The following is a 23233-nucleotide window of genomic DNA, read 5'->3' on the forward strand; positions in this document are numbered from 1 at the left end:
ATCAGTTGAAAGTAGTATCGTATCGGCTCAGCCCTATTTATATATAATATATTTTTTTATAAAATATATAGTTTTTTTGTAAAGGGGAGTGGGGTATTTTGAACAGTGCTGAATTAACTTTATTCTCTAGAATTGCAATTGAAATTTAACACTTATAAGGTTATTAGCATCTTAACACATTGGGGTCTCACGACGGGCATAGCCCGCAGTGCACTTAAAGTCAATGTGGACGAACGACGGGCATAGCCCGTCGTGCTGTATGCAATCGCTTTGCCGATTGAACGACGGGCTATGCTCGTACTTCGTCTCATGCGCGTGTTCATTGAAGCCCCTCTGTTGAAATTCCGACCGCTAGGTGACTCATGTGCTATTTTTATCTCGCACATGTGACTCTTTGTTGTCGGGTTGATGTATGTTGCATTGTTTAGAATGGTGTCGTTAGATCCAGACTGCATACAGGATTCTGCCTCAGAGTTTGAAGTTAGCGACGATTTTGATGATGCAGATGAATTTGAAGATTTGGAAGGTAGGTTATATTCGTAATAATTATTGTCGACAATATAAACAGTGTTGCAAACTCTAGTATTTTATGAATGAAGTGAGAAGAGGTAATTTTTTTGGGTATATTCATCTTACCTCTTACTTGATTCTCCTACATGCACTGATGTATTTTTAGTTTTTCCATTTATTATTTTGTATAGTGTATGTAAAATGAAAATGTATTTTATTTATTTAGTTTATTTATTTATTTATTTAATTTTTACAGATGACGCAGAACCAACTGATACATCGTCTGGTCCTGCAGCCACTTTTTCATACAAAAGATAATTACTTGTAATTTGTAATTATTTTTTGTTATGTGCACATAAGAAGTATTCTTATGCAAGATTCAAAAGATGTATTGATAATTTATGTAGTTAATTATTGAAATTTCCAGATTACGAACTTAAAATATCTCTATATTAACATTTGTTACAATGTTGTACTTTTTTCTTCTTCACAAAACATTGCTGAAAAAAATATTAAAAAACGTCCGAAAATGAAAATAAAATTTAACAAATTTTTGTTCATTGAAAAGAGGAAGTTTTGTAGATTTAAGAAATATGTGGTTTAATAAAAACAAATTAAAAATATTTTTCCTATGATTTTTTGAAAAACAACCAAAAACCGCAGACCAGAGGTAACAATGCTGTATTATGATGCCAGACCCGAATGTGTTAAAGCAGCACTGAATGGACTGAAGAATGTATTTTAAAATTTGCGGGGAAAACTTAAAAATCAGGGGATTTGTTTTACTGAAATGGGCATGAACTATGCAATGGCGTCTGTATATTTGTAGATTTTCAAATACTCAAGAAACAAGCAAATGTATCTGCATATCTGTTTATTTTGATCCATTAATTTCAGTGACTTTTGTCACCATCCACATTGGAACTTGTAGTTATCTGGACTGCAGTCACTGAAATGAATCTTGCAAAATAAACAAGTATGCAAATGCGTTTGAATGTTTCGTGTGTACTTGAATATTTAACCACGTCTAAACTCCCATAACTTGAATTAGTAGAATGCTGATGTGTGTACGAATTCATTGTGATTTTCCAATAAGCAGCCTTCAAAAATGTTCTACAGTTCATATGCACTGTTGGGTCAAGTTGTGGAATCAGAGGAAGTAGGTTGAAGTTGCTCATAAGTTAATTCATTGGAAATGCATCTTTTGTACTTATTAAAAATAATGCTTGTTTCCTTTGCTTTTTCTATACTTTGTGTCAGCATTCACAAAAGAACTCCTACCCATGGGTAAATATTAATCTCCGAAAACAATAATAAGTAACATTTTTAAAAAAATCTGCCTTCAGCAAATGTTCAAATACAAGTATCATATTACAGTTTTTAGTTTGAACTTGTGAACAAAATAATACATATTCAATTTTCATGTGATGTGGCTACATTTTTCTTGCATCGAACTGTGAAAAATTAACAGTTAATTCATGTACACGTAGGAGATAGCAAATCAATATTATTATTATTAATAATAATGGGGTTACAATTAAGCCATACAGTATTTAATTATGGTGATATTAATACAAATTCCCTTCTCTGGAAGGCATTTAAATTCCTGCCGACAATGCTTCCAAATAGAAGTATCTTAAATTTATGCACATGCAGAGGAACTCACCGGGAATTCCCTGAATTCTTTGAATTATGCGTGCATTTAAAAATTGCAATTTGTATTAATCCAAATGCCATTGAATTTATACATATTTATAAATGCCCTGAGGCAAATTTTTTAGTTTATCATTTATTTTTATCTAGTAAAGAAGAGAAAGCTGCGTGGAAAATAAAACAGAATTCTCTCAATCCTTTTACTTTGTTAGTGTCCTTTGCAAAACGATGATGCTTAGATAAATTTGAGTTTGAAATTCTTTTAGTTAACAATTTTTGGTAGATTAGTATATTCAGGAATTTGTGACTTGTGTTTGTAGGTGCATTTCGAGTCTTGAGTATGTGAAATGGCAAATGTAAACTTCTCACCTTAAATTAATATAGTCTGTATACCGTTTAGTTGAATTGAATTAGAATTTTTGGATGCATTGGAATCACAAAGACCTTTTATATTGCTAATACATTTGTGTGTGTGTGTGTGTGTGTGTGTATGTGTGTGGGTGGCGAGAGGTGGTAATTTGTACGGTTGAAATAGAGAAAACATCTGCTTGTATGCTTGAATTTTTTAAAAGTTTGCCTTGAAAACCTGGAATTATACTTTAATTTTATCATGGTCGTAGAGTGGCCACCCTGACATGTTACTTCTGCTCTATCATGCTTTCAAATAGCACTGTTCAATCCACTAAGTGATAGTTGTATAATAATTTGTCATTTTTTGTGCATTTGAATTGGCTCTCTAGTTCAACTGCATTGCTAACAATAGCCGCTTGTTCAATGACTTTCCGTTATTTTCCACCAAGTCAAGCATTTGAGATGTCCTTGATTTTCTTTCATAGGGGTCTCCCTGCAGCTCTTCCTCGAGTTCTGGAAGTTCCTCAAGCTCTTCGGATTCATCATCAAGCAGTGATGATTCAAGTTCTAGTTCATCATCATCATCCACCGACTCAAGGAGGAAGAAAGTGAAGTCAAAGAAAGTCTCAAAAAGAGATTCAAGCTCTTCGAGCTCGGAAAGTGAGAGACCAACCAAGAAGTCTTCAGCACGGTAAGCCTTATTTTGCAATTCGAAGCTATACATTCCTGAATTCCAAGTATATACAGTTGAACCTATGTCAAGGTGAAGAGAAAATAATACTGAGAATTACTTACAAATCAGATTTAGATACCATGTCATATCATCTTTAAAATACTGTAATTGTATCTATTTTGAGGAACAAGATATACGTAATACAGGTTATTTCTGTTATAAGGTGGTAAATTAATGAATCTAAAAGTTTGATTCTTAAATACAATACATTTGCCACTTTCTTAGTGAACAATTTTACACTGAAATACTACAGTAGACAATATAGTTTTATAATTTTACTACCCAATAGACAATATAGTTTTATAATTTTACAACCCAATTTCTAAAAAAATGTCTAAAATAGCATTTCTTTTACTATTAACCAGGGCCCGGTTTTTGATGATTTAAAAATCTTTGAAAAATGACCTTTAAAATGAAAACAAAAATCCTGTAAAATGACCTAAAATCTTTGAAAAATGACCCAAAAATTCATACAAAACTCAATCTGCTTATTGAAAATAGTATATATATATATATTCCAAGACAAACAATTTAACAATTGCTTCTTTACCTTGGTGTGTTGTACGGACTGTGAATAAGAAACTAGAAAATGTTGCATTTCGCGATTTTCAGACAGACTTTGTTGCGCTGGTAGTTAAACACAAAGTAAGTACTGAAAGATAACATTAAAAAAAACAGAAATTGTTGAATTTCTTATGTTTCAGCATGCAATGACACAATTTTTTTTTAAAAAAAATGACCCAAAAATGACGCAAAATTTAAAAGAAATGACTGAAAAATAAAAAATGGTAAAAAATGACCCCCAAAAATTACATTTCTTCAACCTGAGGAGGGTGTTCAGGATTTCTGTACTAGTTAGTAATGTCTACTTTGCACCAGTTAAAAGATGAAATGTCAACAAAATCCGGGCCCTGCTAATAACTGTGCAAAGTGTAGTGTAAGTGATATCTAAATCTGCAGCTATTTCAGTTTTAGTTTTATGTGAATTAGCATCCACTTCCTATGTAAACTTTACATTCTGGTGAGACATGTAACTTTGTTGTCCAGTATCAACTGAAGACAAACTTGTCACTTCTGTTTATATTGTTGCAGCTTGGTTACATACAAATCAACCGTATTTTATGAAAATTAGTAAGTATAACATCAAATTACATATACATGTATTACAGTACATACAAATATGGTTTAATTAAAAAAGTTTTTAAATTATATTTTACCGGGACCTACAGTAATTTACGTATAGAACAGAATTACGCAGAACTGAGTTACGTATAAAGCAGTCTCAACTGTATCATTATTATTGGAAAATAGTATTCTTTACTTTCCTTCCAGGTTTATATGCTGTTTCCTATCCCTTCTTATCTATTGTGTGTATACATAGACCATATTTCTTCGAATCTAAGGTGCACTTTTTTCTTTTTTTAATGATGTCACCTTGGATTCAATGGCATCTTTAATTAGAGTATATATGTATAAATATACCACAGAATTAGTGTAATATAGAAGGGAGTATTTTCCAATTTCAATAATCAAGCTTTTTCCTCGAGGTTTTACCAAAATACCGGTATTGATAAAATTCAGACTTAACATTTTTTATGGCAGTATTGTAACAACAATGTAAAGTAATACTATATGGTATTGTTTTAATAAAGTGTCAGTATTACCAGTATGTATATCTGTGCATCTTAAATTGGAAGTATATTTTATCTCAAAAGCTGAAGCAATATTTCATTCGATAGAATCTCTTAGGATACTGATGGCATCATCCTCCATTAACAGCACAGCATATGTGGCCACTCTCCACAGATTGCGCCGTGCCATTCAAAAAATGTGGTCACAGAAGTGGGCAAAAAGATGTTCTTTTGCAACATGATAAAGTGCATGCGAATACCAATCTCAAAACAAGCACTGCCATTGCCAAGATGGGGTTCCTGGTGCTGCCACACACACCATGCTCCCCTAACTATCGTCTGTGATTTTCTACAGTACTCACACCCTCTTTCCAAAAAATCCACGTCGTTCAGTGTTGTCCTTCCATGTTGTCCACACACACACTGACAGTGGTGCAGGAAATGTGCCATAGCTCACCTGGATATCAGGTGATACACCATGGTACTACAGTGGAAATCACGAACCTTACGACCTTCTGTAAACAAACCATCTCACTTTGAGTAACGTCTCACTCTGTGTCAGCTGTTCGTGAATGGCTTGGCCATCATATGCTGTTCACTCGCACTTCACCCGACCTTTAATTTTACGTAACATGAAAAACATATTCGTATTTTAACTGATAGATCTACACATTGAAGTGTAAGAAATTTTCAAGAAGTGATTAAATACTCGTTCTTCTTCAAGAACGAACATATTTTAATCCAAAAGTTCCATTTATCTGACACTGGGTTAACATATCCCCCCTGCCCCTCCTCTCTCAGTATGACAGCGCCAAAGTAAAACTTACAGGAGAGTGAGATAATCATTTCAGTAAATTCAAGCCTCTTGGTTTTGTTGCTGCCCCTTCCTCCAAATTATTGCCCAACATTGTTGACATGCAGAGTATTGTTTCTTCCTTTGCAAAACAAATATACCGCCAGTTTTAGCGGAAGGTAAACAAAGATAAGCTGAGGAATAAAAAGAGATTATTTATCTTTCTTTCTGTTTCTCGTTCACTGGAAGAAGATGATAATAAACACATTCCCACGTCTCATGCAAGTAATGTATTTTCTTACCTTGATTCAGCAGTTCGTTTTTGAACTGGAGGCATTTTTGCCGCTAGACAACAATATCATCTGTGTCAATGAATGCCGTTTGTCAAATTTGCTTCCCCAAAACGAACTCAATGTGCAACGTCGACCGCTAAAATTGAGGAGATAGTCATCATCACTATTAACATCCGCCAATATCTTCCCCACAGTGGACAGCTCTTTGATTGAAAAAATACGAATGTACCTTGCGCCGTATTGCGCTTATCTCAAAATTGGTGTTTCGAGCAACAATGTGTTTCTTTGTGAGACACAACTGGACCGGTCATTTTCCTTTCTTTCATCACACCGAAAACACAAGATGCAGACCCACAACTACACTCGGGACACTATTTTCACTGCTTTCCCAGGATACCACCGACACAATGTCACATAAACGTTAAGAACAACCTGCTTCTCGCCACTTTTCAAACAGCTTTATTTCCAAAAGAAACACTTGAGAACACTGAGACCTTCCTGCATGCATGGAAGTTACCATGTTTGAAACTGGCGCTATTTTCTTGCTGCTCATGTGATCGATTGTAATTTATACAATAATCACGTATTATTATTATAAACAAAAACCTTTAATGAAAATATATTTTAAAGTGTTTAACCCAATGTAATTTACACGTTTTTCTTGCATTAGCGTATTTTTATAGAACGGACTACATGCTGCAGAAGAAATCCGTTATTAGGCAGTTGCCAACCCCAATACTTCTCACTAAGTCAAGTACAGAAATGGAAGTGGTATGTCGAATGTCGACATATAATAGTGTGTTTTCACATTGTGAGTGAGGATGATGCTGCAGTGTGTGTGTTGGGGGGGGGGGGGGGGCAGAGGACTTGATCTATAATCCAGAGGTGTTCACCATCCAGATGCTGACATCATGAGGGCATCCTCACACTACGGAATAGTGCAGGTGAAGGAGGGCGAGTTGTGACGATGAGGGTGAGGGCAGGCCGTGAGGGTGGGCGAGGTTGATTTAAAATGAACACCTCTCAACAAGAGAAGAAAATATTGACAATATTTAAAAATTCGCCCCCAAATATGCATTTTATTTTGTATGTAGGGTACAATAAAATGTGACTGCCTCAAAATATTTCTGTATCTTACCACCTTCTTTCCCCACTATTTTTGCCAGCGACATTGTTTCACTAAGTTGCGGTTTTAGTTTCCCTTGGTGTTTTGCTGTATAATCCAGCATTTTCGAATGGGGTGAAAAGAACATATGAGTGTGTTTCTGGATGATGTAACTTTAGAGACTTTGAATTACACACTGGAGGAAAAATAGTGTGGCATTGAGGCATAGATCGAGCACGTTGTGATATGCACATATATGTCATTAGTAGAGAACGGATTTTTATTAAGAAAATTTTAGGAAAATATGAAATTGAAAATGCCAAAATATGAAGATTTATGAAAATTTATTTCAAAGTATTTCTACATGTTTCAAATATAAATTTAATAAACTACTTTGGTCACAAAATTACTTCTTCAGTATATACTGCACATCATACGCAGAACTCATATTTATTGCAGTAAATAACGACAAGTTTCTCCATGTTGTCCGGAAGCATTTTAAATCTTCTGTCACTTGAAGTGACAGGAGCATACTTGTATCGTGCTACATTCTCTACATTAATATCTGCTGGAATAGTCGGCCGCGGTGGCTCAGTCGGTAACGCGTCTGACTACCATGCTAAAGGTCCCGGGTTCGATCCCCGGCCGGTTCAAATCCGGGAACTTTTCTAACGGTGGAAGCGGCCCCGGCGCCCACCCAGCGTCGAATAACATGGGTACCTGGGGGAAACCCTGGGGGGTAAAGGCGGTCAGGGGCGTGATGCTGATCACATCACCCCCACTCACGACCGGATCAAGAAAGTGTGGGGCGTTACCCCCACACCCCCTATACGCCTTCATGGCGTAGTGCTATGCACAGGGGAACACTTTTACTTACTTTTTTTATAGGTGTGCGCTTACCTTCTAGTACATCCCTTACTTGAAGTAAGATCGAATATGATGTGTTGTTTTGAAGAACCTTTTCCATTTTAGCAAAAGCCCTTCTTCCCACATTTCCAGGAACTGTATTGAGGTGATGTTTCAATTCTTCCACATATTGCAAAGTGTGCAGTGGTAGATGACTTCCTTCCAGTTTCTCCAGAGTTTGTGGAACTTTTTTAAAATATACTGTAACATATATACCGTAAACATATTGTTGGTGTTTCCACTAAAATTTTTGTAATGTAATTAAGACAACTTCGGCATAAAACATTAAAATATAAACAAAATATGAAGAATTCATGATGGTTGCGGTAAACGCGGTTTAAAATTACTTACGTGAAATTTAGAAGATTTCACACTTCCGTGTTGCACAATTTAATAGTTCAATCCTATTAATTTCGAAAATCCACTGTCTTCATTCACAAAAGGGTACGGCGTTTGAAGCGGAGATGGCACCGCGTCACTGCATTGTTTGTTCCCGGGCGGCGGTAGTTGCAATTTCTCCCGTTCGGCAGCACTGGCGTGTGCATCTTGGTTTGCGTCGTCTGCTTCCTGTTGTCAGGTGGCGTTGCCAACAACACTCAACCTGAAAAAGAAAAGATGCGGTGCACATACTCGACCCCCCTCCAGCCACGCAGGGAACAGGAACGGCACACATTGCCGAGCAACACGGCCCAGCCCCCCAACCCCCAACTGGCAACGCCACCTGACAGCAGGAAGCAGACGACGCAAACCAAGATGCGTGCGCCAGTGCTGCCGAACGGGAGAAATCGCAACTACCGCCGCCCGGGAACAAACAATGCAGTGACGCGGTACCTTCTCCGCTTCAAACGCCGTACCCTTTTGTGAATGAAGACAGTAAAAAAAAAGTAAAATATGAAGAATTTGGTAAAATATGAAGCTTTGTCAAAATATTATGAAATATGAAAGTTTTTCATGCACAATGGAGTCTATGCCTATCCGAACGTATAGATCTCAAGTTTTTTTGCTGTCCGGTAAAGAATAGAGAATACGAAATTTCATAAAAATCCATTCCTTAGTCATTAGGTACCGATACAATTCAAGGATAGGTGACATTTGAAATCAAAATTAGTTATTTTCATTCTTTTTCTCTAATTAAAAATTATTAATTTAGTCAATTAAATCATACATATTAGCTTACTTTCATTATCAATAAAAATAAATCAACACTTTCAGACACCAAATAAATTGAATCAAGAAACCCCGGTTTTAAAACTTAATTTATCTCAATGTGTCACATTCTTCTAGCAAGCATTTTTTTTAGAGAAAGATCAGAGAAAAATTAATCCTTTAGCAAGAAAAATTAATCCTTTAGCAAGAAAAATTAATCCTTTAGCAAGGAACCATCTTACCTCCTGGGGGATAAAAAGTACATTTTGTATTTGATTTTCGTTATTTAGCATAATTTTTCTTCTACTTTTGATTATTCCCGACAGTGAGGATGAGTGATCATTAGATTGATGAAGGGACACTCACAAATAATTCCCATGCCGGAATTCGTACCAGGGAACTTCTGGGGCGAGTTCGAAAGTCGGTCACCAGGCAAGATGTACATTGTGATTTTTCATTTTTTAACATATGTACATTAACTTCCAACAGATCATCAGTGCAACACTGCTTATTCCGTGTAGGCTAACAAAAAGGAATGTCTTTGCACCTTGTAGGCTGTGAATTTTTTTATTTTCATAAGTTGGCAACACTGTTAAGGTACACGTTCTTTTGTTTACAGAAGTTCTTAAGTTCTATGATTTCCACTTTAGCTACCTGTGACTCTCATCATAAGCTCAATGATCAACCATGGAATGCTTGGCATTCAAAATTGTAAATCATTATGATACGCCCCTCATATAATATGAAAAAGAAAGGAAAAGAGCCAAAATAGCAGATAAATGTGAACCATACGAAATGAGAATTTCTATATTTTGTAGCCTGGCAGCGTGTTCACTGGAGAAAAGAAAAATGCCACCATACTGCAACAGGTATTAGACAAAAAGACACTTTTCACCAGTGTATGACTATTGGATGATTGATGGGGTGGAAAATGTCAGAAATTTGACTGGAATTGGAGGGCAGGTATAAATAAGGATGGATACTAAGCGGCTAGGTTGAGTACGGTCGCTATGGTAACATCCATAACTGATACATGTAGGAAAGTTGAAGGGCTACTCAGGAACAGTTGTTGATGTTGTTGGCAATGTTGAAACTGTTAGTTTTGGGTGGATGAACACTTATTCTGAGGTTTGGGGAGGGGATGGCAGAAAGTCGAGGTTTTGTCCAGATAAATCCCATCACAGATGTGTTAGATGAGTATATATATCAGGTTCGAGTTTTGGGATAGAGGGTGAGGTTACGTGCGGTAGTGTGAATATGAAGGGTGCAGGAAGTGGTGAAAGTCAAGCAGGTCTTGCACCTCTGTTTCATCTATGGATAGGAGGGTGTAGGTGGGCATATTTCAGACCAAGATCCGTTGTCGCCTTTTAATCGAGGGGTCCCAGGTTAAAATACCTGGTGGAGGCACATGGCACAGTGGTTTGGATCCCACTTTAAACTGTATGTCTAGTCCTGATTAGCCTTTCTGTGCATAATGTGGACTTAAAACAACAATTCAATCGATCAACAATTCGGACCAAGATGTTCCGGAAGTTGGGTGGACAATAGAAAATGACTCTAGGTCTATCCAGGTTGAGTCTATCCCTAGCGCCAGGATAGCTGTAGAGGGTGGGGAGGGAGGGTGTGATTTTGGTGAGCTCTGGGTGATATTGGTTTATAAACACAGCAGAGTTGATGCCAGGTTTTTTCTGTGAGATGAATGGAAAACAACTCTTATTAGTTGTTGGAGGAGTAGCCACTAGCCACGGTTGACCGGTGCATTGTCCTCCAAGGGCCAGGAAGAATGGGATGGAAGAGATGAACACTGGAGAAATGGAGTTATTGGAAGTGGTTGGTAATTTTTATGTGAATGGAGGTTGCCAGTTGACTTCCTGCAGTGGATGCGTCTACATCCAGGAAGGTGACTTGGCTCGTGGAATAGGACCACATAGAATCACATCACCTTCACAAGTGGCAGTGATCGAGAATGTGTGGGATACTACCTTCACATCCCCCATATACCTTCACAGCATGTTGCAATGGCCAGGGGGTGGCTTTAATATACGTATATCATAAATACACAAACAAAAACACAGTGCCTTCATTTGCTTTTGGTACTGCTCAAATGCGAACCGTGTAGTGGCTGGAAGCATGCCGCTTTCCGGCTAAATCAAGGGTACTGAGCTGATTGAGTTGGTTCAGGAGGGTGGATAGGAAAGGTTCTCAATGTGTCTAAAGTAGGGATGGGACAAATTAATCTGTACTCTTATCGATATCGGTCGATATAGGCATATTGGTTTATCAGTAAAATTACCGACTATTTTACTGATCCAATATACGAGGGCCATTTTTCTTGTACTGGCTACACTGTTGGTATAAGCTTGTCAGTTGTTGCTGGGACAAAAGACGATCTGATCTTGTTTAGTCTTGTACTATGTATCGTGTGTAAGTGTTTGGTGCTGAATAGTACTATTGTGTGGTAGTTAGAAGATGTTAAAGTGAAGTGTGTGTATAATACTGCTCTGAACAACGTTCACACATAAAGAACAGCGAATATTCATCAAATTTCAGGGGCACCCGTCATATTATACCAGCCCCTTACTACATTTACAGAACACTATGGTCATATACCGATCATTCTCCAGCAATCTGTGAAGTGCATCAAGGTCATGAGGATGCCCGCCACCATGTTCTTTCGCGGCTGATTCACGACCACTTTCAAATGCCTTGGCCCATCTGGCAACGGTACGATACGGTAAAACGTGGTCCCTACATGCCTCGCGTAAGCCCTTGTGAATTTTCAGTGCAATCCTTCCACATGCAACCTAAAATTTGATGAATATTCGCTGTTCTTCATGCTGTGAACATTGTTCAGGGTGGTAGTACTCACACACTTCACTTTAACGTCTTCTAACTACAACACAACAGTACTATTCACCACCAAACACATGCACACAATCCGTAGTACAAGGCTAAACAAGACACGATCGTCTTTTCTCCCAGCGACAAGTGACAAGCGTATACCAACAGTGTTGCCACTACAAGAAAAATTGCCCTCGTATATATGAATATCTTCTAATTTGGTTCTGTAATTTTTTTACAATTTTTATGGATAATCTCCATGCCCTACTTTAAAAAAGTTAATGCCTAAATATGCAACTTCTTTTGCAGTCATCTCGAAACATGCATTTATTAAATACTTCAATTCTCCTATGGCACAGTGGTAGCATCATTGATTTGTAATCAAGGGGTCCTGAGTTCAATTCCCAGTGGAGGCACATGTGGCTCGAATCCCATTTTAAACTGTAGGTCCAATCCAGATTAGCCTTACTGTGCATAAGGTGGACTTAAAACACCAACTCAATCAATCAAGGAGGTCAATGATCCATTCAGGTTCTTCAAGGACCATTTGGAATTTTATATCAGATCGGTAGAATATCAGCTATCGGTATCAGTAAATTTTACATCAGAACTTTATCGGTATCTGCCAAAATTTCATATCGGCCCATCCCTGGTCTAAAGCATGAAGATATCATCTATGAGCTGGAGAATTGATTCCATGGGTTTAGAGTCTAGGAACTATTGTTCAAATCTGGCCTTGAAATGGTTGGTATATAAGCAGCTTATTCTTGTGCCCATATTTGAAGGAAGATCCATTTTTGGTGTTTGATTACCTTACCCTTACAATATGTGTTGATACAATGTGTGTTGATATGTAAACAAAATACTTTAAAATATGTTTTTTTTTTTCATATTTGCAGTCTAAAAATCTACTTGTAACTGAAAGACTAAATATGCTGATCAAGGCAGAAATTTATTTTATTATAAAATATAAACTAAACGTAACGTTTCAACCTTCTAGCAAGGTCTTCTTCATACTCTGCACCAAGTACAAATGTAACAAGGTACAAATCAGGACGATATATATACACAAAAATAACTCCCCTCCAGACTATTAGAAAGTTGTTCTGGAACATTCTAGCAGGTGGCTTTCCCTTGTCAACTGTACTTTCACCTGAAAGGCTAAACATTTCCTTTCATCTGGAATGTGGTTGGACTCTTAATCTCACGCTCTTTTTCCTTCATTCTTCTTCCTTCTTCTCTCCTCTTTCTCTCTTGTCCTTTCCACTCTTTCTAACACCTTCTTCCATTCTTTGTTTATCTTCAGTCCCCCATTCCAGTTCATTGTGTCTTCTTCACCTTTCTTCTCTATTTCTTTGGCCTCCTTCCATTTTCTCACTACTATTCTCTTCTCCCTTCCTATCTGCTTAGCCTCATCCCACTCTATGTCGTGTCCTGTTTCTCTCGTGTGTTTAAATATATCACATTTCTCTCTCTCTTTAGTCATACATCATCACTATGTTGTTTCAACCTGTCTTTCAGGCTCTTTTTCGTTTCTCCTACGTATACACACTGACATTCTTTACATTTCACTTCGTAGATAAAGGTTGAAACGTTACGTTAAGTTTATGTTTTATAATAAAATAAATTTCTACCTTGGTCAGCATATTTAGTCTTTCATATCATGGAAACAAGGCTTAATGGTGTTATACTTATAACTGTGTTGAAGTGGTTAAATATTACAGAATAGTATGAAAATGTATTTGAAAATATCTGGAAAAGTCAGGAAATTTATTTTTGCAAATCAAGGGGGGCGGGGGGTTATGGGAACAAGACATGCAAATCTGTGCATAATTACGTATTGCTGTTGTCATACCAGGTTAAAAGCTGCTAAATCTTCAAGTCCAGTCATAGCGAAGAAAGTTATCCAGAATAGACGACAGGAAAGACCTGTAAAGAAGCGAGAATCTCCACCACCAAGGAAGATGATGCAAGTTTCAAAATCTCTCCTCTCGCCAAAAAAGAAGTCTCTCTCTCCACCAAGGAATCATCGCAAAAGGTCTCCAAGTCCTGTTCCTAAAGGCAAGAGTGGAGGTTCTGGTCGACTGCTTCCTCCGAGTAAGTCAGGTAGGAAGCCATGTTGATTTCAAAAATTGAATGCTGTCTTTTTTCTTTTCTCTTTGTAAAAATGTATACATTTCATAAAGGAAAAATGTCTTCTGTGGAGATGAAAATTTAACATAGAAAAGGGTACATCATGTTGGCAGTCTTCTTGGTTATGTTGATCCACGGTTACACACCTTGACAACAGTGAGTCTTATCATGCTTCTAGACTTCATTTTTTTTTTTTTTTTTTTTTTTTTTTTACAGCAGTGGTTATGGGAAGATTGAAGATAGTGTATGGTGTATACTAGCGATATCTCTAGTGAGAAATATCAGCCATGTTTAGAGGCATGCATATTTCGTTTTTGACGAAAACACGAAATGTTAAATAATACATTGTGATGTTAATTTTTCATGTTTCTGAAAGGTGTGAGGTGCATTTTCCTACCCTGTTTTGTCACGAAATGAACTGAAAAATGCAAAATAGACTCTTAAACAGGAAATTTAGAGTTTGCTTACCAACGTGACACTCTCTGAAGTCAGAATTATCCTGTGAGTTATGCAATTCACGGAAAATTGATTAATTCTGCTGTAAATATTTGAGAAACAAAAATGGACCCCTTTATACAGGAAGAAACTTAATATTCTGGTAATGATTTAATGTGCTATTAGAAGGGATATGTTTTAATTGTGTAATAGTGCAGTTTTAAAATAAAATTTAGGATTATATTCACATTTTTAAAACCAAAATGTCATTTTATATGCCACTTTTTCACCACTATAACAGTGAAATTTCATTTTATTTACCACTTTTGAGCCTGAAATGGACTGTTTTTGTACTGAAGTTTTGCTGTTTTATTTACCAAAAATATGTGCCTCTAGTCATGTTATATCCAAAACAGTGCCTGAAATTGTCCACTGTTTTTAATTGTGAAATACGCGTACAAGTTAGAATATGAATAGTGGATGCGTATGTTTGGAATAAAATGTACAGTGCATGTACATGTGGATAAATTCTGAATGAAGAGATAACAAAAGTATTTCTACATATGAAAAACATGTGTTAAACACATATTGTTGATGTTTATAGTATGGAGGATGTAACTACAATGCAAGCGCAGTTGGGTGAATTACTGATGAACAACTGTAAGAGAACGGTAAAACAAGAATGCATGTATGACAAGACATGTGTTTTACAGACAACAAGCTTTTGTCCTAGAAATGAATGTTCTGGATCCAACACACACAATATTGGATTAAACGCATGACATTCAGGTGTCGTGGATTGCTGTTGCATTTTTGCAAATGCCTACTGCATTAGAAATGGTCATCTGCTCAGCCATAACAAAAATCATGATAAAACGTGTTATTAAGGTTATGCAAGCATAGCATTCTATCATTGTAGGTATACAATATACTGTATTTAGAAGAAAGATTTCAGAAGCTAATTGCTATAAGGAGGGAGTTAAACCTACCGGGATAAAAGTCGGAGTCCCGTAGCTTGGGTAGCAGCAAGTTTCAATATGTCAAGAAATGCTAACTCGTCATTGCTATGCCATAGCCCTTGCTCTTTTGCATAAAACAGATACAAGTATATTAAGGTTCATGAATTAATTTATTTGTAATATTTTTGCCAGTAACTGTTAAATTTTATAGTAACTTTAAAGTAATGTAAAATGCACTTTCTGCTTTGTGAATTTTGTATTAGATTTGCAAGTGTTAATAGTTTTTATTTCTTTTTTAAAGGAACTCGTTATAATCAATCACCAAGGTTGAGAAGGTCTCCTTCTGTGGATCGGAAAGATAAACGTACCAGAAGTGTATCTCCAAGGATCGATGCAAGAGAACGTAGCAGAGATAGGGAGAGAGATAGGTTGCGTGAAAGAGACAGGGAACGTGAGAGGGAAAAGGAAAGAGAGAAGGAGAGGGAACGTGAAAAGGAACGGGAGAGGGAGCGAGAACGTGAACGCGAACGTGAAAGGGAGCGGGAAAGGGAGAGGGAAAGAGAACGAGAGCGTGAAAGAGAAAAGGAAAGGGAACGAGAGAGGGAAAAGGAACGTGAGAAGGAGAAAGAAAGAGAACGAGAAAAGGAACGGGAGAGAGATAGAAATAGAGACCGAGACAGGGACAGGAGTCGTACGCCACCTCTGAGGAAGACCCCTCCATCAAGGAACAAGGACCATTTGTCCCACTCGCCAAGAAGAGACTTGAGGTCAGTGAAGGATTCCAGAAGGAAGGAATCCCCAGATTCAGGTGGCTCAAGAGACAAGAGCTACAGGTAAGTTTTTACCTGTGTTTAAGAAAATATGGTATGCTAGAATTGTCTATATTTTTAAACGTTGAATTAATGACAAGAAATAAATTAATTCTTGAAGCTTTCCTGGCAGCGATGAGGTTTTCTTGGGATATCAACCAGGTGATTTCCAGATAGGCTTCCGAGCTTTCCGAGCTTCCCATCTTCAGGGATTCAAGTACAGAGATGTGCCAGGGTAAGATTATACAGGTATTGGACAAAATAATGGAAACACCTGTGGAAGTCGGAACATCATGTATTAATACGGTGTTGGGCCACCTTTAGCATGCAATACAACTTGGATTCGGGAGGGAATAGACAGATACAAGTCCTGAATGGTGGTGAGTGGAATTTGAAACCATTCTTCGTGCAGCACAGCCTCCAGCTCGGGTAGAGACGAAGGAGGTGGAAATCGATGCCGAACCCTGGATTCCGAAGCAGCCCACAGAGACTCAATGATATTCAGGTCTGGGGACTGGGTGGGCCAGGGAAGATGTTGAACCTCATCAGTAGGGCTCGGATTTTTAGGTGCTACAAATCAGAAAAATATATTTTTTTTTATGTGCTCAAAATATGGAAAATATTTACACTTTATGTACTTAAACATGGAAAATATGCATTTTTATGTGCTAAAAATGTTGAAAATTTCTGCTTAAAACAGCTCTACTCACCAGATGAAATTAGCATGTTTTGCTGAAAAATGGTGAATTACAATACACCACAACTGTCATCTTCAAATTGTCCATTACAAAGGACTGACGATTGTCTCGAAACAGTGCCTTATTCTGCGAAAATGTTCGTTCTACATCACATGAAGTCAACCTCGCATACTTAAGGCATGATATTTCACTCACACTTAAATATCCAATATTGTCTTCCTGTTCACCGTCCAATACATTCGAAATGTTACACATCATTTTAAAGCCGGAATTTTTTGCCATGACATCTTGGGAGTTTTCTGCGAAGCAATTGTGCCTTTGGTCCATTAAGTTTGTTGAGCTTGCTCTCCACTTCACAAACTTCTTTAACTGCTTCTGACAAAGGAATGTCCGTTGCTTCTAGTTTCTTGATCGTATTACATAGGAAACTCAAATTTGCAGAAATATAAGCCAGGTCATTTCTTAATGTAGAGTCACTCAACATACCTTGAAGAATTTCAATTGAAGAAGCATTTATTCAGTCCATTAACAACAGATGAAAATTCTTCAAAATTTTCTGCATAGTATGCAACAGCATTAAGCCATGTTCCCCACCGCGTAACTACAGGTGTGGGTGGCAACGGTGTTTGGGGATTTTCCTTTTTGAAGATTTCAATTCTTGTTGGCGATTTCACAAACACCTTTTTTCCATTCAAAACCAATTTATCTACATTAGGATATACATTTCTGATTTCTTCACATACCCTATGCAATCCATGAACAATGCACGTAACATGAGTCATTTTAGGATAACTGACTGCAAGACCTTCTGCTGCTTTCTTCATATATGCTGCAGCATCTGTGAGCAAAAGTAAAACATTGTCGAACTTCACCCCACTTGGCCACAATATCTGCATGGCTTCATTGAACAATCTAGCAATTGTAACATGATTTGTGGCACACAGTTCTTGGCACGTTAAAAGAAAAGATTTACTTGAAATTGTTTCATCATTTTTCAATAACCCAACAACTACATTTCCCACTTTCCTACCACTTGAGTCCGTACTTTCATCTATGCTGACCCAGATTTTTTCATTCTCACAGATATCACGAATTTTCTGCATCGTTTCTTCGTAATACTTTGGGAGGTAACATTTCCTTAAAGTAGACTCATCTGGGGTGTTGATGTTTGTGTATTTGCCTAAAAAATTTCGCAGCTGAGGATGATTCACCTTATACAGCGGTATGTCAGCAGAAACAAAAGCCATACACAAATCCACACAATAACGAGAAAACTTGGATGGTTCTTGGGACGAACTTGGGATGGGGTCACCAATAAGGGATTGTTTGCTTTTCACACACACAGCTGCAGCAATATGTTTACTGCCATTCACATGTTGGGTTACCTGAGATCGCTGTTCTGCTGTTATGGCTTTTCCACAGGGCTGACAAAAGAGTAGCTTTCCATCAGTGGTAAATGTGTTCTTGAATTCTGCAACATATTGCTGCAAATGATAGCTTGGTGCAGATTTCTCTTTCGGCATTTTCAAACACGCACACACTTACAGAAAACTCGCACCTTTCGAACGAAACACACTAGTGCTTCTCCCACGCAATACCACGCCAAGCAAATACTGTGGAACAATCTGTCCACTACTGAACGTTGAGCTTACGTTTTACCTCTCAGTATGGACAATTCGTTACATCCAGACTGGATACTGTTGCCAGGTCTCGCAGAAATTTTTCCCTCTCTAAGATGAGAAAATAAATACAGCGACTATAAAAAAAAACCTTTTGATTTTTTTCTGGGAAATCTTAAAAAGATAAGAAAATTTAAGTAGATACGAAATTTTATGTGAAATTTTTGGGACAAAACATTCATTTTATGCATTTATGAGCGAATATTAAGAAATATGTATTTACATAAAAAAAATTGGAAAATATGTTTTTTTATGTGAAATAAAATTTGATATATAGGCTCCAGTTACTATGATCGGAATTTGTAACTCACTCACGAGGTCATATCTACTTGCAGAAAAAATATTTATTTACCTAAAAATCCGAGCCCTACTCATCAGCATGCTCTGGAAACCACTGTTGAACAGTGCCAGCAGTATGAATGCGGGCATTATCATCCTGGAAGATGGCATTCCGGTTTGGAAATAAGGTTTGCACCATTAGGTGGATCTGGTTATCCAAGAGTTCTCTATACACTGCTTATGAGACCCGATTGTGTAATGTGACAAGGGGGCTGCCGAATACCATGATATAATGTCCCAGACCATAATAGAGCTGCCACCATGTTTGACAGTCGGGCAGTGACAGTCCACATCGTATGCTGCCGAGGGTATTCGCCATACAAACATGCATCCAGTAGTGGGGAAGAGGGTAAACGTTGACTAGTCTGACCAAATGACATGTTTCCAGTCCTCCAACATCCAAGTTTTGTGGTCATTGCATCATGCACGTCACCTTCGAGCACTCGCCTCAGTTATTAGGGACTTGGCAATAGCAACATGCCCATGGATATCCATTTGATGCAGTTCCCGCCTCACTGTTTTGCATGACACGGGGTATTTAGGTGCTGATTAAGTTCTGTAGTCACTTTGGAGGCCATTGTTTTCTTCTGCAACGTCACAATACGCTTCAAGGCCCGGCGGTCCCTTTCCTGCAGCTTCGTCTTTCAACCACTATTGTGCTTAGCAGACCCTGTTTCACCGTGCACTGTGTATGCGGTCATGACTTTCGAGACCGTGCCTCGTGTTACACCACATAACTTTGCTGTTTTGCTCACAGATGCTCCAGTGAAACAGGCACCAACAATTCGACCTCTTTCAAACTCCGTCAGGTCGGCTATACTGGTCACTCACTACACCTGAACAACGTGCACTACCAAACCGCCTCTCTCTACTGTCAGTGCACAGTACATACTACCTGCAAGAAACAAGAGAAGGTTGATTTTCGACGCTCAGTGTTACCAGGCACATTGAAAATATGTCCCACTTCTGACTCGTGTTTCCATCATTTTGCCCAATACCTGTATGTATTTGGTGTGGGAGTGGTCAGGTGTAGATGGTGGGCTAATCAGGTACCATCTCTCTGACGTCTGCGCTCCCAGCCAACTATTGCTAATCAGGCTGGATCCATTTTGAGTCCCGTGTCCCTGTTGAGGTTTTCCTTTTACCTGTTGGATGACTATTGCTTCTTTGATGTTGAGTCTCAGTAATTGGACGACTTGATCTTGGTAGTTGTGAAGTCAATTCTATGGCCCTCCCGGATGGAATATTCTGTTAACCCTGATTTTTCGGGATGGGAATTCCTGATGTACTTGGCATGTTCTTTGCAGCGTTGTCCGATTGTCCTTCCTGTTTGTCCTATGTAGGCTTTACTGCAGGAACAGTAGACATATAACCTTTCCCTGACACATCTCTGAACTTCAATCCCTGAAGATGAGAGTAACGTTAGCTCTCCAAAGCTTGGAAGCCTATCTGGAAATAACCTGGTTTGATATCCCGAGAAACCTCTTCAAGATAATAAATTGTTAAATATATCCATGACATGCGACTTTCTCGTAGGATATTTAGTCACCTTGCTGGCTGGCGCCATTTGAATTCCTCACTGAAGGTCCCACGTTCTAATCCCAACCTGGGAATAGTGTTATTTGTGGGTACCCCTTCGTCAATTTATTCTAATCATCACTCACCTTCGTCAATTTATTCTAATCATCGCTCATTCTGAGATAGCCCTAAAAGTGGCAGAAAAGCAATGTAAAAGAACAAAATATACAAATACATCCACATCAGATATTGAAGACCGAGTCAGTACTAATTTTCGTGAATGGTGAATTACACATTGAATAGTATTCCTCCGTATTTAATTTTTTCAATGCCTCAAACAAGAGAGAACATTGTGAAAGCACAGAACAAACATTACATACTTTATAAATTCACTACTCACAAAATGCCTAGTTTGAGAAATACAGATAATTTCAAAGACTTTTGCAAATGCCAGTTTTTACCTATTCTAGGCATGAGGTGAATCTGCTACCATCTATAATCACATCTAAGATGATCAAAATAGGTGTTTTTTATTCATGAAATACTGTTTGCCACAGAGTATTGTCTCAAAATTAATAGAAAATTGTACGCTATGTAATTTCCAGGATGTATTAACTGTGAAAGTGTCACATTACAAATATTGGACAACATTGATATACCCGGTATTAGCTCATCTCTACTAAAAATTGTTCAGGAAGAATTTCAGTAAAATCTTGATTGAACATATAACCTCACTGCCTGAAGCTGTCAAACACATTTCGGGTTATACAATAGAAAATACAGTTTAAGTAAGATATATGTAATAGCTCACTTCCATACAACATGTGCTTACATTTTGGCAAATGCACAAGCAACACCTTGAAGCAACCCTGCACGTCACAGTCTTCGTACCGAACTATTTCCTTCTCTTGACTCTGGTACAATAGAAAACAGGCAACTTCTCACGCATGCGTGATCCACAAAATCCTGTACGACAGGAAATGGTCATGAACATGTCCATTATTTTGTTGTACTTGCAGGAAAATGTAAAATCTAGGAAAATAAAATTCGGATTTGACTGAACAAATTACAAATACACTCATGCTTTTTGTGACAGTCATTGCATTTAGAATCTATTATAATAAATACAGTATTAGGCATGGGACAGATTAATTGGTATTATATTGGTATTGATAGATATGGGCTGATAATTTTACTGATGCAGTATATCTATAAGTAACATGTAATTTAAGTGCAAAATTTGCCATGTTATTTGTATGAATAATAATTAGAGCTGAGCTGATATCCATGCTGATCTATCAGTATTGGCCAATACTATTGCTATTCATGTCTGGGGAATAAAAGGTGCAGTAGTTTAATAGATCCACATAAGTGAATTACAGACTAACCTTTTCCGTGAGACATCTCGTGTAATTCACTTACGTGCATTTACCATTGCTATTATTTGGAATTTAACCACCGATACTTTTCAGGAGTCTGAAATTCACAAAAATGATGCACTGTACTTTTGCCAAGTCTAAATACAGTCAACTCTCGATACAACGACCTTTCACGGTTCCTGGGAAAAGGGTCATTATTTCGAAGGGATCATTATTGGAATTTGCACCAATTTTTAGCTTCAACGGAGCTGAAACAGACACGAAGATTCGTAGGAGACAGTAACACAATTTATCCTGCATAGTTATACAACATGTAATGCACAGGATGCATGTCGTGAGAAGGAAAATAGAACACGAAAACGTTTAAAAAGAAAAAAGGGTTTTAAATAATGTTATTTTCTTTTAATTGTGCACAGTCGTTGCTCTTCCCCAAAATTCTTACAATTCTAGTTCATGAGAAACTCGTTTGCATTGAGATCTACGAAAAGGAAAACAATCGTTTATTGCAAGCGAAACTCGAAGAATCTTGACACCAGTTACACTGACGCCAGCAAAAGTCAGGAGATAATCGGGCAAAATGAATGTTGGATTTTATACGGGTCTACTAGAGCATTGTACAAGAATAAATGGTAAGATAAAATCTCTTGAGAGACACAACACAACCTTTCTTGGCACCAGGCCAAAAAAAAAGCGGGGCTGTAAATTTCTTTCTGGTTCGGCTGTGTAAAATACATCGTCAGAAAAGGTCGTGTTTTATTTGCTTCAACCAACTTCATATTCATCCCCCTCCCCTCATTCAAGTGATCAGGGCAAACTCTTCCCTGACTTGCATCGAAATCCTGCCTGAAAAAGGAAACAGGTTAGTACATATGCTTTTTTTTTTTTTGTCTGTCCCTGCCAATTCCCCTAAGGTTGTGTACTATTATATTTCAGTTATGTAGATCACACTTTAAACTGCATACAGGTATCCAGTGTCAATTAGCCCAACAGCATAAACTGAACTCTAAACAAGTTTTGACAATTTCGCAAGTTCATTTTTCCGCGCAAAATTTATTTGCGATCGATTTCACCACCCGTCTGGAAGTGTCGTCTTATCTTGCTGCGGGCGGCATGGTTCCTTCTTCCGTGAAAGGCACAAAGTAAAAGGCTCGCATCAACTAGCATCGCCATGAACACAAGCGGAAGAAGATGGAACCACCCCGCCACAAGATAAGAGTTATGGTCTCCTTTTTTTTTTTTTTCAGAAAGCTGGAGAAGAGCAGAAGAAACTGGCTTGTCTTTTAACTCCTCGCTTTGTGTACGGTGTTCGAATTTCGTAATCA

The 23233-nt window shown here is 37.7% G+C and overlaps 1 protein-coding gene across 5 annotated transcripts in view; it reads left to right on the top strand.

Annotated features, from left to right (window-relative positions):
- Positions 1-23233, top strand: part of LOC145984902 (uncharacterized) — a 147814-nt gene that overhangs the window by 44225 nt on the left and 80356 nt on the right. For 4 of the 5 annotated variants that reach the window (XM_083118278.1, XM_083118282.1, XM_083118280.1 and 1 more), the window contains 3 exons: positions 3000-3205; positions 13821-14068; positions 15791-16322. In XM_083118278.1, coding sequence (XP_082974404.1) covers positions 3000-3205; positions 13821-14068; positions 15791-16322 — 986 coding nt within the window. The remainder of the gene's footprint in view (positions 1-2999; positions 3206-13820; positions 14069-15790; positions 16323-23233) is intronic. The other variant, XM_083118279.1, reaches the window with a different exon arrangement.

This window comes from Lepisma saccharinum, chromosome 3, assembly GCF_977018435.1.
Source record: "Lepisma saccharinum chromosome 3, izLepSacc3.1, whole genome shotgun sequence".
Taxonomy (NCBI): Eukaryota; Metazoa; Arthropoda; class Insecta; order Zygentoma; family Lepismatidae; genus Lepisma; species Lepisma saccharinum.